Here is a 16,003-nt window from a genome sequence, read left to right on the forward strand (position 1 = left end):
TTTGTGAGAACTTCCGGCGTAAATTCCTACATATGGGGATAATTTAGCTGTTACTGAGCCAGAGATGTAGTTATTTGAACCCTCCACTACCCAGAACACTACAAATACATGGGCACCATAAATCCCTACTATTAAGTGCTCATTTACATGTTGATTATAATCTATTTATGATAGGCTGTCGTAGGTGGTAACGGGTTAACGACGTGCGTAATCCCATTCATGAACAACTACACGTAAAAGGATGAAAAAGTACCAAAAATAAGAAAAAAAGCTAAATACTGCCACTAAAGACACTACGACAGTACGAACGGTCGTCTATGAAAGATCAAAGATAATGCTCAGGTACCATGTCCCACAAAAAGTGAAAAGCATGTAGTCGTCAACGTATTGAACAAATATTATAGTTCATAGCAAGATGAGGAAACAAGGACCACTCACTTGTTAGTACAGCTGGACTTTCCAAAATTTTCAGTAAAAGAAAAAAAGAATCATATTAGAAATCATAGTTCATGGGTAATTAACTAAGCAAGGAATGAAAAAAGTGTGGAAAGGGATGATTTAGTGACGTGTTTTGCACGCAACAATGTGAAAAGTTACGAATGCCTGGGAATTCTTTCGAACGATTAGGAAAAGACAACTCGAAAAAGAAAAGGAAAAGAGTTGGCGACGAGCAAAAAGAAACGAGGAAAGACGAGGAAAGAATAGAGTAAGAAAAAAGATGAAGAGCCACGACGATGACTATAGAAAACGAAGTACGCACGTGTTCTATAGTAGCTAAATCAGTACTAAAAGAATGCTCGACAACAAAAACGAAGAAAAAAAGGACATCACACCCGACGACAAAAGTCGATATTTCGGACCAAAACCGATGTAATCAAAGATCAACTATCACAATGAGATTTGAAACTTTATTCACTTAGAACAACAAAAGCTGAAGGTTTCATTCCTAAATATTCTTTTGATTACGGTCACGTCATGCGCAAATTGAAGTTGCAACATTCGATTAGGAAAGTAAATTTAGTAGACTACATGCATCGGGAATATCACATAGGCACCATCGAATAGGATAGGGTAAAATCAATGAATAAATAATTTAATAACTCAAACAAGGGAGTAAACTATAGTATTGAAACACAACCTTTTTGCGGTTACTAGCAGTCGACTTACGGTTGTTGTTTTAGTCGGCCAATCAGCTCGTTGAGGACTTGTATTTGAGCCTAAACATGAGGAACTTGAGACTACTGAAATTGAATGGATACGAAAAAAAGGAAAAAGAAATAAATAAACATAAAACACACATATCCCCAAATTAGTGATGGTGGTATAGATTAAAAGCGGAAACTGTTATGTTAGTCTATGGGGCATAAATACAGTACAACTCAAAAGTAAAGCTAGTGGGTCAAAACGACATGAAGCACGGTGCAGTTGCGTAAGCGGGTGCGCTCCAAGCGGTTCGGTGGTGCGTAGCGGTTAGGATCGTGGGAGGACCCTTGCTAGCACCATCCACGGCTGCCGTTCACGACGGTCCCACCTCGATTTCAACCGCTTTCTCGCTTCGAGCACAACCTTCGATTGCCGAAACCAGCACTAGTAAATATTTCGAACGAATACGCGGACGGCAGGTATGAAAATGATATTTAGGCGGTTCTGCCACTATTTCTATCCTGGGACGTGAAGGCACAATATAGAACTGTGCTCAGACAGGTACACCAAAGCACTCAAAAGTAGCGACGGATTCTCGGATCACTGACGACCGTCACTGGAATTTGTACAGTGACCTCGTCTGAGTCTCTATCCTCTACCCTGCCCCTACGTTTTTTTTCGCGCATGCGCGGACAATTAATGAGAATTGTCTTTGTAGTGGAAAAGTAGGTTAGTACAGTACAACATTAGTCTGTAGCTATATAATGTCGTGTCGTCACGAGATTTCAGGATTACAATATTTTTATTAAGGTGACAAATCCTCTTATCAGTGCTTATAGTCTAAATATTGTAGTGGAATAAAATAAGGAAAAAACGAAGCTGCGAGTCTTTTTGAAAATGCTTTTTCCCTCAGAATTTTTTAACTAATCAAAATTCTGGATTTGATTAATTTCTAACCCTATAGCCCTGCGGATTGTTGAAATTTATGTTCCATTTTTGGAATGCATTTTACACTTACAGAAGAAAATTCTCTTCTGTAAGTGTAAAATGCACTTACAGAAGGGAATCGCCCAGAACAGCCATTACAACGTAAAAATTCTAAGTTCCTATGCCTGGTTAAACTATTCAGATAACAAGGAAAACACGTAATTTATGGATGTTTGTGAATAAAAGAAAAGAATTGGCTTACCAGTTGGATGAATAAAAAACGCCAAGGATTTTATCATTTTCATTACGGCATGCGCGTTTTCTTCAGTTTTTTCTTCCATCGCACAACTCAGCGAGGATGCAGTAATAAGAGGGTAAGACGTCCCCACAACGTCTACGCGTTCGAAGGTTGGGTAGGTTGGATATCACCCAAGTCTTACCGAAAAATCTCTAAGTAAAATAAACTGATAAATTGGTGACGGTCTTGAACGGAAGAATAAATACAGTGAATCCGCTACCTAATGGAAGCACGAATCCGCAAGATCTTTACGATCAGAGTGAGATATCCTGTGGACTCTCCGTCTGATTCAGTGTGACAAGTGAATCGCTGTGCTCAGCAAGTTACTGTGTAGATCGAATGGCCCGTAGTATTCACAAACTTCTACGAATCCGAATTGAAGTCGAACGCGTTCGTACACCTCAGGGGGATTGATCACTCCAAACATTCTATCACTTTTGATACAAATAAAATGTCGTCAGGATTTGTTGGAGTATCTTCCATTCACTTACATGGAAGAAAATGCACCTATCGACATACGTATTTATGGGAATCCAAACAATCGTTGCCACTGACTAGATTATGTAAGCGTGTAAATTGCATTGTGATCATTAATTGTACTGCAACTTCAATTTCAAATCTATGAGTACGCAATACATTATTTCTGGTACAGTCAGGTTTATCGAAACGGCACAGTGGAGCTAGCGGCTGGAAGGTGGGACCCTCATCACACAGAGCACCACTCATCACTGCAGTTCGCGATGGTCCCACCTCGACTCCGGCCGCTAGCTCCAACGTGACCTTCGAGCGCAGCCGCTTACGCAACTGTACCGAGCTTCAGATCGTTCTTACATAATCGTAGAAGGTCATAGAGTTAGCGAATTCAAGTTAGTAGCGATCAAAAGACATAACTAAGTAAGTTTAATTCACTTCGAAAAATTCAAACTACATTGGGATCACGATGTAGACACCGACGGGCACCAAGGAAAGCCAGAAACAAAATCAAAATCGAAAAAGCTAAGCAGTGTCGGTGTAAGTGCTACATTTAAGTTTTGATATGCTTTCATAGTTGTCAGAGTGGGACCTGAGGATCGCAGTGATATCTTTATAGATCCGGATCAGCTCTAGCGCTCCGACAGCCGGACAAAACAACTGTGAAGCGTAGTGTGAGTGCGGACAACAAAAATAAGCACTCGAACGAGTCAATTAACGGAACGAAAAAAAATTGGCGTCATTAATCGCTGTAAAGAAGTGTGTTGTATCAGCTGAGAGCAAAATGAAAAAAAAGAAAAAGAGAAGAGTGTCCGAAGTTTGACAACGCCGCCTCCCATCGAGCGATCCGCACAAGTCGTTTAGCGATTGGAAAAGCGTGTGAATAAACAGAAAGCAAGCACGCTCTCTTTGAAATTGCATGCACTGCTCGGATGACAAACTGTATGAGCAGGGATGAAGATACGCAAACAACCATTTTTCGATACTAGTCTATCGATGAATTCGAAGATAACTATCCGCTGGTTGTCCCTTCAAATAAAATGTTTTCTCTGGTATCAGATGAACGATGTTATCTCAACTAGTTTTCCCTGAGTTTCGAAGTTCTTTAGGATGCGAGATAAGAGAGTACATAGTTACATCAGCATCAAGTAGAAAGAGTAATTTTTGTTTTCACAGGGGCCTTGAAGAGTCATATAGCCAAGGAAAAAAAGAAGGAAAGTTTGCTCACCTTAGCATGTTTAATTTCCAGATCAGCAAGATCGGCAAGGTTTTTCTTGAACGCCAAGACGCGGCGTTTTTTCAGATCCTTTAGTTCGGTCTTTGCCAGTGCGCTGATATCCTCGAACTTTTTGCAAGCTTCTTGTTGCTCGGTCTCTGCCTGAAATATTAGGGTGTGGCGATCAGGTAGAACGACACAGAAGGAAAAAAGGATGTCTTTGAAGACTGGCACTCAGGATAATCCTGTGTTAGATGGACGGGAATATACTGGGGAAGGATGCTATGAACTGCAGCATTTGAGGTCATAGGAGGCAGTTCTTAACATGTGGCTCAAATGAACAAAGTACCTCATTATTTGAAAAAAAAAAAGTGCTCACTGAAAATTATCGCTATTAGCCGAACAACACAGAGAGGTCCTGTCGACTAATGACGACATTACGATGCGAAAAATGTTATTCGGCAAAATAATGAATGACGCTGTATTACGGGATATTCTCGATTTAGTTCCATCAAAGAATAGATCCTCAAAGTATACCATAAAAAGAAAGATAGAGGCTGATATTTGGAAAATGCGGATCGTTTTCCTTATTCCTAGACGATCCCTTTTCAGATCAGTCTCTCTCGAGGCCCCTCAGTGCAGTGAAGGGAGGCTAATGTAAAAACTAAATCAATAGTAGTATGTAATAGTAAGAAAAATGGAAATTTTTGAACAATAAATAGAATAAGAAACAACAAGAAAATGTTCCACATCAAGCTAATCAGGGCATTAAATCATATTAATATGACAGCAGACATTAAATAGTTCATCGATGGTTGTGGTTCTGGTTTCAAACTTGCCAGATGTTACGTACGGCGCCTGGATAATCCATAATATTAAAGATGATTTGTGTAAGTGGAACGCCGCCTCATTTGTCGGATAATGGCGTGTTTTATACACTGCTATACATCTTAGTAATCAACCTAACGATTTTGATGAGATAAAGAAGGACCTTTCGTAGTTGGAAGCATCAGAAATTTAGAAACAATGTCAGAAATAAACAAGTAAAATGTGAACAGGTAAACAAGGAAAACTAGAAGCAGAAAATGGGCTCTGTAGTTAGACTTTATGAACTTATTTACTCCAAAATCGATCACCTTGTAATAACACGGGATAATTATTGTGAACTTATGAGATACACATCCAGAAACAATTTCATAGGTCTTATTCCTTGAATTTAGTAATCGTATCCGTTGGTTAAAATCGATAAAACAGGAAATTCGTAACCGAGTAATCGATAAAAATGCTTGACACCGTACCTTAGGTATATCCTTGTTTCGTCCCCGTGCACGTTCGAGATTTTTGTTCGCCGCTTCGTAATTGGCGAGACATCGCATGCGACGATACAGCAGATCCTAGAAACGAGAACGAAGTAAACTAACGAGTAAAACAATCGGCTTGAATCGATAATCGATTTCGGACAAATTATTCGAGAAGTCAGAGTATCGGGGGGAGTTAGTAGACTAAACCCGAGACATCTATGAAAAGTGCACGACAGTATATCATGTTTAGCCGCTCCGAAATCAGGAAAAACGGCAGAGAAGCCCCTCTCAATGAACAGACAGAAGAGAATCATGCTTGTTTCACGTGCACACAGCTGTCAACTCGTCAAATTTCTCTCGTCTTCTCGGATCTGAATGACAGCTACGCGGAGGAAAAAGACGTGAAACGAAGTCCACAGTATTTTCAAGGTTACGTTAGAAAACGTCCTCAAGCAGGACTAAAATGTTCTAGAGAATTTCAATTAGAAACTCTATAAATACATGAAAAAAGACCAGAAATATCTGGAACACAAAAAATCAATGGAAACGCTGGAACCGGATTCAGTGGAATAATCTGGAAACGCAGGGAAAAATTATGAGTCATCTGGGCACAGGAAAAAGCTCTTCATCACAAAAAGAAAACCGGTAGATTGTTCTGATAAGAAAAGAATATGACTGCAGGCCTGCTATTCCGTGGAAAAGTCTGGCAAAGCAACAGGAGGCACCCAATTAGTTGCCGGAAAAAAGTGAAATAACCTAGATTTTTGTGTGGTATGTGTAAAAAAGCGGTGGAGAAAGAAAGCAAAGACGAGAGTATCCTGATGAAAGGCGAGTAAGTCCGCGTTTAATTTACTTCATTTAGTCATCTTAGGAGAAAGCAGAAAAACACACCAACATCATTTTCGCACAAAATTGGAATTTTGAGACATGTGCTACCTACATACTCTTAGCTATTTTCCACAGCTACTGAGGCGTTTAAAATGAGTTAAATGAGGCAGAAAACCCGTTTACATTCGACAGGCAAATGGAAACCTACAGAAAATTAGGAGAACTGATTGTTTTTCTGTTCATGGAGTTGCCGAGGAATGGAGTCCTCCACGATACCCGTAAATCCTAAGACTCTCAGTGGTAATTCATTGCATATGAATGGTTCCAGAAGAAAGGATAAGAAGTTTGTTAATGATCTTAAGTTCCTAAAACTTCGTTGTAGAAATGCTCTTATCTTCCAAAGTTCGATTTTATATACTGTAAAACCTTCTGTAGGTAGCGGATCTTCAGCAAAACAACCAGAAAGGCAATAAATGAATGGGGGAGAAATTTTACGAAAAAATCATTTCTAGATGAAAAAAAGATGGAAACGAATGGAAAACGAGCGGAAAAATGATCTCTGCATGCGTTTTTAGGATATTTTCTCTCAACGTGTTTTTATTCTGATTTTGCATTTACATTTACAATGCCACAACCGGTTGTTTTCCTGATTTTCAAAAAATTTAAAATGAAATCAAAGTGTGAAAATAAGCCTTTTCCAACAGTGATATAGTAGGCGTTTCCTGAAAATTCAAACGGCCAAAGCCATTGTGCCGGAAATCACTTCATCAAAGCCACAGCTCCTCCAATACGCTTGACATTCGTCATTTTTTCTATGATTCCATGCCAACGCCGTTACGTCACAAGAACGACAACTCCGGCCGAAACATCGACGAAGCCGGCTGAAGAATCACAATGAAATGTTGGCGCCTCCGGAGGTATTGTTCGGATTTGAATGCTATGTGGCCATCATCATCGTCTCGTCGACGCTTTAATGGACAATCCACGGGGCCACCATAAGCCCGCCTACTCATCGAAACATCAAACAATGTTGAGAAATCAAATGAATTGATGAAATGAAAGAGATTTGTGGCGATTTGTTTGAACAGCTGAAGATGGCAATTATGGAGAAAAATATGAGTCATCAGAGCACGAGAAAAAGCATGCTTTTTGGAAAAAAAACGGCGGATGGATACTATTTATTTAAAGGCATGAAAGTCTCCTGTAGAAAATTATTCTGAGTCATTTAGCTATTTCTGCTGATATTTTTGAACGTTAGGGTGCGCTTGCAGCTAACGTCCTAAAAGAGCAAAATCTAAAGAAAAATAATTAGCTCTAATAAAAACGGTTAAAATCAAGTTTGAAATAATTTAATAAAACTTGCTTAGGATTAACTTAAAAGGAAAAAACTCAATAGTACTTTTTTGGTATACAACAGTTTGTTTAGATTTACTGCTAAAATTAATTTACTCACACTGCCTCAGGTCCGTCCTAGGAACTACTTCTATGTAATTGTGCAGATAGCAAAGGAATGCAACTGCAGACCTATTGTTCCAAGGAGAACTCGGACAAAGCAGTACGAGGAAACCAATTGTAAAAAGGCTTTAATGTAGGCCTATGGTCACCACCATAAGTCCGCCTACTCATCGAAACCTTTGTTGTTAACAAACGAAATGAAGTGATGAAATGTGAGAAGCTTTTAATGCTTAGTTTGAATAGCGTGGGAGTGGAAATTTCTATAGAATCGAATTTACAGGAAACTAGAACTCAAAACCAATACCTCATAGCCTCACCACTGCGACGCCAGTGCGACAAAAAAAAGTCGTTACATCGTTCATTACACAGAATGAATCAAATGCGGTTAGTCATCGTATTCTCTATCGTGTGTCGTTGCTACCTCATTTGATCTCCACACACAACCAATTATATACTGATGAATTCATAATTTGAGGAAGGAGTAACACTTCTCCACACGATAACCATGCACACTTACTTAGACCTCATGCACAGGGATAAAGGCATCACCCCACGAATCTGAGGTGGTGCAGATTTTAGGTGGAGTAATCGTATACGGGATGGGAGACTACGAAGAGGGGATGATTCCGTCCATTTCTTCCTAATTGCCGTAAAAAAAACGTCCCGGAAGATGCGGCGCCGCACGAGACTGGCGTGCTCCAGTCGAACTCCCTGTAGAAAATAGTGCGCCAAAACGCCTGAAGCTGTATCTTCCGGGCCGTTTTTTACGGCAATTAGGAAGAAATGGACGGAATCACTTCCCCCCCCCCCCCTCTCTCCATAGTCCCCCATCCTGTATACGAATACTAGACCTGTAATCTGTACCACCTCAGATTCGTGGAGTGATGCCTTTGATATCCTGATAAGAACAAATGGAGGAGAATTTCAATAAATAGTCGGTTAAACGAAGGCGGGATGGATTACTTCTTTTTGTGAATCCACAGATATTTTGTAAAGACGAAAAATCTTTGAAAAAAGTATTTTTCTTCTTAGATTACTAACTAGTTAATATCTTTAAAATTCGTTTGCATCCATCAAAATGAATTGCTACTCCTGCACCACTTTGAATTCAGAAAAGTGAGGAGTGAGAAACGAACGGCATAGAAAAAATTAGAATTTTGAAAAAGAAATCTCTTTAAAAAGACCAAAATCACACGGAGTTCCGTCAAATGTGCTTGTTCTACAGGAAATTCACACCTGAAAGACAGAAGGAAGGAGCACATTTCTAGAAGAAAACCACTACAATTAAATATTCCACCATTTCGATTATAATTGATCTGAGTATTTGCAGAGGAGATCGATACAATAAAATAAAAAAGGCTAGTAATTCATAGCATTAGTGCCTCCGATAGCAGAAAACACACGCAAAAGCTGGGCGAGTGAAGGAAAAACTGCATATGATGGTCGTTGAATCCTGCCAAAATCCATAAATAAACCTCTAGCAAATGTGACTAAGTGCCACCGAATGACTGCTTTTATAGGTTCCATGGAATTCCATGGCTGGCTCATCAAGATCAAAAAATCAAGGTCCAAAAATGGAATGACTTCTCTTAAATGAATGTGAAGCTCGCAAACAATCACGCCCCAAAAACTAAGCTTTTCAGCTTTTCATTTAGAAAGAAGCAGCTTCGGAAGGGAAAATAAAAGGAAGACAAACAATAGAATAGCAGGAGAGGATCAGCTCCGAAATTGAACAAACAATTGAAAGTCTAGAGTATCTTTGGTAAAAGTCAGCGAGAGAGAAAAACAAAAGATCAAACATCGAAATATTGGAATTCAGAGGCAGCGATGAACAAAAATATTTTTGTTGAGTAAGAAGTAAAAGTGACGATAGTTTTTTTTTTCGACAATAAGCTCAGAGATCCCTCCGTCCTTCTATTCAAACAATCCACAGCAGGTTTCTAGGCGGTTTATTCACGACCGGAAATGAGCAGATCCTTCATTGCGGCTGGGGTTTTCGCCCCGATAATGACTTCTCTGAACAAACGTCGGTCGGTCTAACACATGTTCCAAAGCAGAGAAAAAAAACCATTCGATAAACCGGGTCCATAACTCAATCTCCGTGGCACATTACGTTGCACAGAAATATTATTTTTGACTCAGTTGCGTCTGGTCTGGTCTCTAAAACATAAAATACGATAAAATCTCCTACTCCTTTATGATCATGCAAAACTAGATCTTCGGAAATTGTACACTATGTAAAAGAATCATCCAATAGATGAGAACTAGATACAAAAAAAAATAAAAAGGAAAGGAAAATATATTTGAAAGAGTGCAATCATATTTCTGCTACTGCTTAAAAGCTAAAGAATCACGAAACTAGATTTGTTATATTTTTTCGCATTTTTTTCTACTAGAACTATTTGTTATATTTTTTCACATTTTTTTTCTTCTAGAACTATTTGATATACTTTTTCACATTTTTTTCTTCTAGAACTGGCAGCGAGAAAAAGAGTCTGATAGCAGGGCAGCAAATGTGGACTATTTTAAATAGTATATATCATAAAAATTTCTTATATCCCAGGAGAGATTTCTTCTGATTTTTTCCATTCCATAGACGAAAACATGCTTTCTATTCATTTAAGGTAATCCTATTTCACTTCCGCAAAACTAGATGCACTTATTCAGAATTATCGGGGATCTCTTGGAGAATTCCACGACGCTTTTCGTGAGGAGAGAGCAGGACTCTCTTCGGAATTTTCAGTAGAAACGATGAAAATGATGATAGATTTAGGTATGCTAGCAGACAAATTAGTGATTATTGAGAGTTTCGTGCAATTCTGCACAATTTCGCCGAGCTAATCGATCAGAGATTCGTTTGCGAACCAAAAAATGATATCATCGACACGGAACTGCAAACGATGCGACGGCAGTCACACCGATTTTATTACGATGACCTTTGGTGTCGGCCTTCACAGCTTGCATTTGTTGCGATACGGTGAATTTTACTTCCTCGAAATCTGCAGTGATGATTCGATGATGACGGAAGAACATCTAAAGTCAGAACCAGTAAGATAAAATAAATGCATAAAGTCAAGTTGAAATAGACAAAAAACCAATAATTCCGCTAAAATCAATAACACTGATTCTTTCTGTGTATTTCAACGTCACTTTACTCATTTATTTTAATCTTATTGATCTGAGATATCCGGTTTTTTGCTGATCCTCATGGTTTACGAAAAAAAAAACGTAGAATTTTCGAGAAGAGAAACATTTACGGCAACTGAACTCATCTTTCCAGATTATTTGACATTTGATAGGTTTACTTGATGGGAAACTCAAAAACTAAATGTGATCGGACTTCAATCCCGAAAAAACATGTATTTCGTCACCCTAATACTATCGAAATTGCTGAAGATTTTCATCTTCATCTATATTTTTCGAAAATTATTTGAAATTTCAAATGGCTATAACGATCAGAGATCAATCATTCACTAACAGAAGGAACTTCCCGTACCTGCCTGCAGGCGTAACAGCTGAAAAAAAGAAGAAAGCTTGAAAAAAGAACCGGAAAGAGATAGAGTGTTAATCCTCTGCGATAAAGCGTAAAAGATAAAGTGGTTGACGTTAATCAATCTGCTTGGGATCCGCCAACGCGTTCACTTCAAGTCAGAATCGTTCAGACGAGTGTGTAGCCTAGAAGTTGACTTGCGGAGGCTAGCCAATGTATCACAGCAGTTTTTTTATCCTCCCAGACAAGTCTGATATTACTTTATCGAGACTCCGGAGGGATGAAACGCTATATCAGCACTGGGGCGGTTTCAAACCATCGATCAAGCGAGCAGTCGTAGCGGAACCTCTTACCGACTGCGCTACATCCGCATCCTGCGATAAAACTCCTAATTCATTAGAATCCTACGAAATTTTCTTCGGCAAAAAAGATTCTAAGTAAGGGGTCGTTACTATTGACCAAGGAATGAATAAGAAGAAATGTGAAGATTTATAAACGAAGTTATTTGTTGGTTTTCGAAGCGCGATTCCTGAGAAAATTTATGATTTCTTCAAAGAGGCGGTCATTTATTAAATAGTCTCATAGACTTATCTAACATGCGGCGAATTTTCTAAGTGAGTCAATTTGAATTAATCAAGGATTTTCCGATACGAGAAACAAAAGAGCATTTTTCTAAAAATCTATATCGCAAGTGGAAGTAAACTGATATATTGTTGTCTACAGGAACCGGTTGTAAATGAATGCAAGACGTCTGGAAAAGACTGGAAATAACTCGTCGTCATATGCTCGACAAAAGAAATAGTATTCGAGAATTGACCATTCAAGTAGTTCCTGGTTAAGTCAACTTCAGGAACAATTCGAGGTTACTGTAGGAAATCCAAACTAAATGTAAATGAAACGTACAACTCACATTTTCGAAATAACAAAATGACATTTTCTGAAATTTCCACACAAGCAATTTTTGCTAAACTCTCCCGCACAACAAAATAAAAAAAAGAGATTACGAATGAGAGAAAAGATTAAATTTGGAGAATTATCCTCACAAAAGACAAGCAAGCTTCAAACGTTCATTCCATGCAATTTTACCAGCTTCTGTGAAATTCCTACTCCGACACTGGCCGAGCCAGAAACGAGTGAGCGATTAAGAACATTTTAATAAATTTTAATAATTTTGCGCAAAAAAATCGTTATAACACCGGTGCGAAAAGGGAATCGAAAATTTCATGAAAGACTGTGAACGAATCACTGCCAGTATTACAAAAGCAGGCATTTGCTACTTTTATCATAGAACAGGGGCGGGTGTGGCGCAGTCGGTTAGAGGTACGATGTAGCCACACGGCCTAGGGTTCGAAACCGCCCTCGAAAAAAGTGCAAACCAAGCCTTTCATCCCTCCGGGGTCGATAAATTGGTACCAGACTTGTCGGGGAGGATAAAAACACTGACTTGATGATCGGCTAGCCCCCGCAGGTCGTTGTAGGGGCCAACACGCGTTCCAAAACCTCAACGATTACGAATTCCAGTAAAACGCGTTGGCGCATCCCAAGTGGATTGATACGCCAGTGACTTTATCCTTTATTCTTTTTTTTTATCACAGAACAAAATAGCAAAATCAGATAATCTTACAGAATTTACTCTGAGTACTCTGATAAATTTTTCGGATCCCCCAGAAGAGGGTTTTCACAAATCCTTCACTTTGGTGACTTTGTTCCAGAAATAAAAGGGAATAGAGATGGAGAAAAACTTCGATAACTCCTGTTCTTAATTTACTGGGTCTACTATAATATTTTATTTGCTTGAAAAAAACCCAAAGATTCTACCTAGTATCATTGCCTTTAGGTATTTCTTGTAAATGCTTCTCTTATTAATTAATTAATTAATTAATTAATTAACTGAATAATAATAGTAATAGTAATTCAAATATAATTAATTAGTAATTCTTTTCGATTTTTTCGACATTTACCTATCCTTCTCGCAATTTTTCTATCACTTTTTATTTTGTAGAGGATACATGGAAGGTTATCGCTGAGTAAAAATCGAAGAGAGAAAAAATAACAGTGCTGAAGACCAGTTCTCGCCCTTCTTTATACCAGCGTCCTTGCAGAAGACGCAATCATTCGCGTAATCACAAAGAAATGTCCGGCAATGTTTCTTGCTTAACGTAAGATAACAACTAATCGCCAGAGTTGATTACGAGCAATCTTGCAAATCGGTGCAAAATTTCTAGATAGGAGAAAAGGCAACATCGAACAAAGCACTTTTTGCAGACTCATTTCCAGTTCTAGATCAATACCTATCTCCTCTATTTGGGACGAAGAATGCAGATGTTAGAGCTTTAAACGAGGAAGGTGACATCCAGCAACGATTAGTTGTGTGAACACCGTCGAAAGAATCATGATAACAATGGTGGTGGAGCGTTGACAGAGTGGATTACGTCGTATTAACATGATCGGATTAGCACGTCCGTCTAGTACGTAGTACTCGTTGTGTACGTTAGGCATATGTACGTACGCAACGAGTACTACGTAGTAATGCATAAATGGACTTAAACATACAGAACAAGTAAGAGATGGTCGAGGTTTCGTAGACTTCAGAGGATTACCTCAGTTGTACTATTGAAATTGACATGCCGACTATTTATTGAAATTCTCCTCCACTTGTTCTTAACAGGAAATTAAAGGCATCACTCCACGAATCTGAGGTGGTACGGATTACAGGTCTAATATTCGTATACGGGATGGGAGACTACGAAGAGGGGGTGATTCCGTCCATTTCTTCCTAATTGCCGTAAAAAACGGCCCGGAAGATACAGCTTCAGGCGTTTTGGCGCACTATTTTCTACAGGAAGTTCGACCGGAGCGCGCCAGCCTTGTGCGGCGCCGCATCTTCCGGAACGTTTTTTACGGCAATTAGGAAGAAATGGACGGAATCACCCCCTCTTCGTAGTCTCCCATCCCGTATACGATTACTCCACCTAAAATCAGCACCACATCAGATTCGTGGGGTGATGCCTTTATCTCTGTGTATGAGGTCTAAGTAAGTATGCATAGTTATCGTGTGGAGAAGTGTTACTCTTTCCTCAAATTATGAATTCATCAGTATATAATTGGTTGTGTGTGGAGATCAAATGAGGTAGCAACGACACACGATAGAGAATTCCCTTTCCTCTTGCTCATTTTAAATCTTTTAGTCTGTTTATCATTTAATTCCTGAAAAAAAGAATATCAAATGATCCAAGTCATACGAAATTCATATTCAAACGAAGCTTTTCGGACATATATTTAGAATTTTTCGGAATTCATTTTCAGGACTGGTGGTACTTACGGAGATAGAAGCCATATATTTTATTTTGGGGTAACATATTCACAGGATTACAGAAGTGAGGATAATCCTTGATTTTCGGTGGTAAATTTTCTTCATTTGAAGGATAAGAATGGTGGAACCATTAGATTCTTTTAATAAACTCCGCTGCACAAAAACGTGAATTTTGAGAATTTGAAAAAAGAAAAGTGAGAATTTTGAAAGATTAAAAAAACATCCAAGAAATGCTCAGTGTTTCTGTAAAAAGTGTCCACAAAGTTGTAACTGTCTAAGTGAAGCTTTTAGAAGAAAGAAGAAAAAAAGGGAAAAACAGCTGCTCCTACGCCACACATCAGAAACATTCAAAATCCATCAATAAAATCCGACGGGACGCCTCGAATAAGTCCTTCTAATTCGGAATGCAGCCATCATAACATAAAGTAAAAAGCGACTCTAAAAGGAGGAGTGCTTGCAGTTAAATCATCGCTGTAGATTATCCCTGAACGGGCTATGACGCTAGGTCCTGAACGAGCATCTCAACGTAACCTCAAAGCACGAACGTACGACGTCACCTCGTCACGATATTCTCATGTGATTGCTCCATGGCTATATGGGTACTACCAGACAGAAATCGAGAAGAGCATTTAAAGGCATCACCCCACGAATCTGAGGTGGTGCAGATTTCAGGTGGAGTATTCGTATGCAGGATGGGAGACTACGAAGAGGGGGGTGATTCCGTCCATTTCTTCCTAATTACCGTAAAAAACGGCCCGGAAGATACGGCTTCATTCGTTTTGGCGCACCATTTTGTACAAGAGGTTCGATTGGAGCGCGCCAGTCTTGTGCGGCGCCGCATCTTCCGGGCCGTTTTTTACGGCAATTAGCAAGAAATGGACGGAATCACCTCCCTCTCCGTAGTCTCCCATCCCGTATACGAATACTCCACCTGAAATCTGCACCACCTCAGATTCGCGGGGTGATGCCTTTAAGCTGTAATTTCGTCCACATAACTCAGAATTGAGACACTTCAAGCTACTTATAGGATCATCTCCCAAGCCTGTCGTTAATTTCAAAAGATTTTCTGCTGGCATTTGTCTAAGCTTAGCCAACCCACAAGAATGCATGATAATCTCAAGAACTATTACCTCAATGAAATCCTTTTCTTCCTTGCCCGTTGCGAAAAAAAAAAACTTTTTCACAAACGCAAACCAGAATAAACCTCTCTGGAAAAACCGCTGCTACACCGTCGTTGTTCCCAATAAACTTCTTCGAAACTATTCAAGCAGGAGGGAAAGAGAAGGGCTCTCAAAGTGCAACATTTCGGTCTGCTTCAAAGATGGTGAAGAAAAAATGAAGAGAAATATATGAAAGGGACCAAAATTGTGCTTTTATGATTGCATAAAGCCGGCAAAACACTGAAAATTAAGTGCTCGCAAATGAACAAAAGAGTTCAAGTGTTGGCCGCATATCGTGAACAAGCAGGCTCTTATCTCCACAAGCACTTAGTCCGAAGATCAAGAAGTGGGCGGTCAGCATGATTGAGGAGGAGTTTTCAAATCCTATGTTTCCAAGAGAC

At 39.2% G+C, this 16,003-nt stretch overlaps 1 protein-coding gene across 2 annotated transcripts in view; it reads right to left on the bottom strand.

The window, feature by feature from the left end:
* Positions 1-1,163: 1,163 nt before the first annotated feature.
* Positions 1,164-16,003, bottom strand: part of RB195_015450 (uncharacterized protein) — a gene marked incomplete at both ends in the record, with an annotated part of 54,418 nt that continues 39,578 nt past the window's right edge. The window contains 3 exons of one of the 2 annotated variants that reach the window (XM_064206172.1): positions 1,164-1,217; positions 4,068-4,217; positions 5,354-5,449. In XM_064206172.1, coding sequence (XP_064062053.1) covers positions 1,164-1,217; positions 4,068-4,217; positions 5,354-5,449 — 300 coding nt within the window. Of the gene's footprint in view, positions 1,218-4,067; positions 4,218-5,353; positions 5,450-16,003 lie in introns of those variants that run through there. The other variant, XM_013445517.2, reaches the window with a different exon arrangement.

The sequence above is a fragment of the Necator americanus genome, chromosome V, assembly GCF_031761385.1.
Source record: "Necator americanus strain Aroian chromosome V, whole genome shotgun sequence".
NCBI lineage: Eukaryota > Metazoa > Nematoda > Chromadorea > Rhabditida > Ancylostomatidae > Necator > Necator americanus.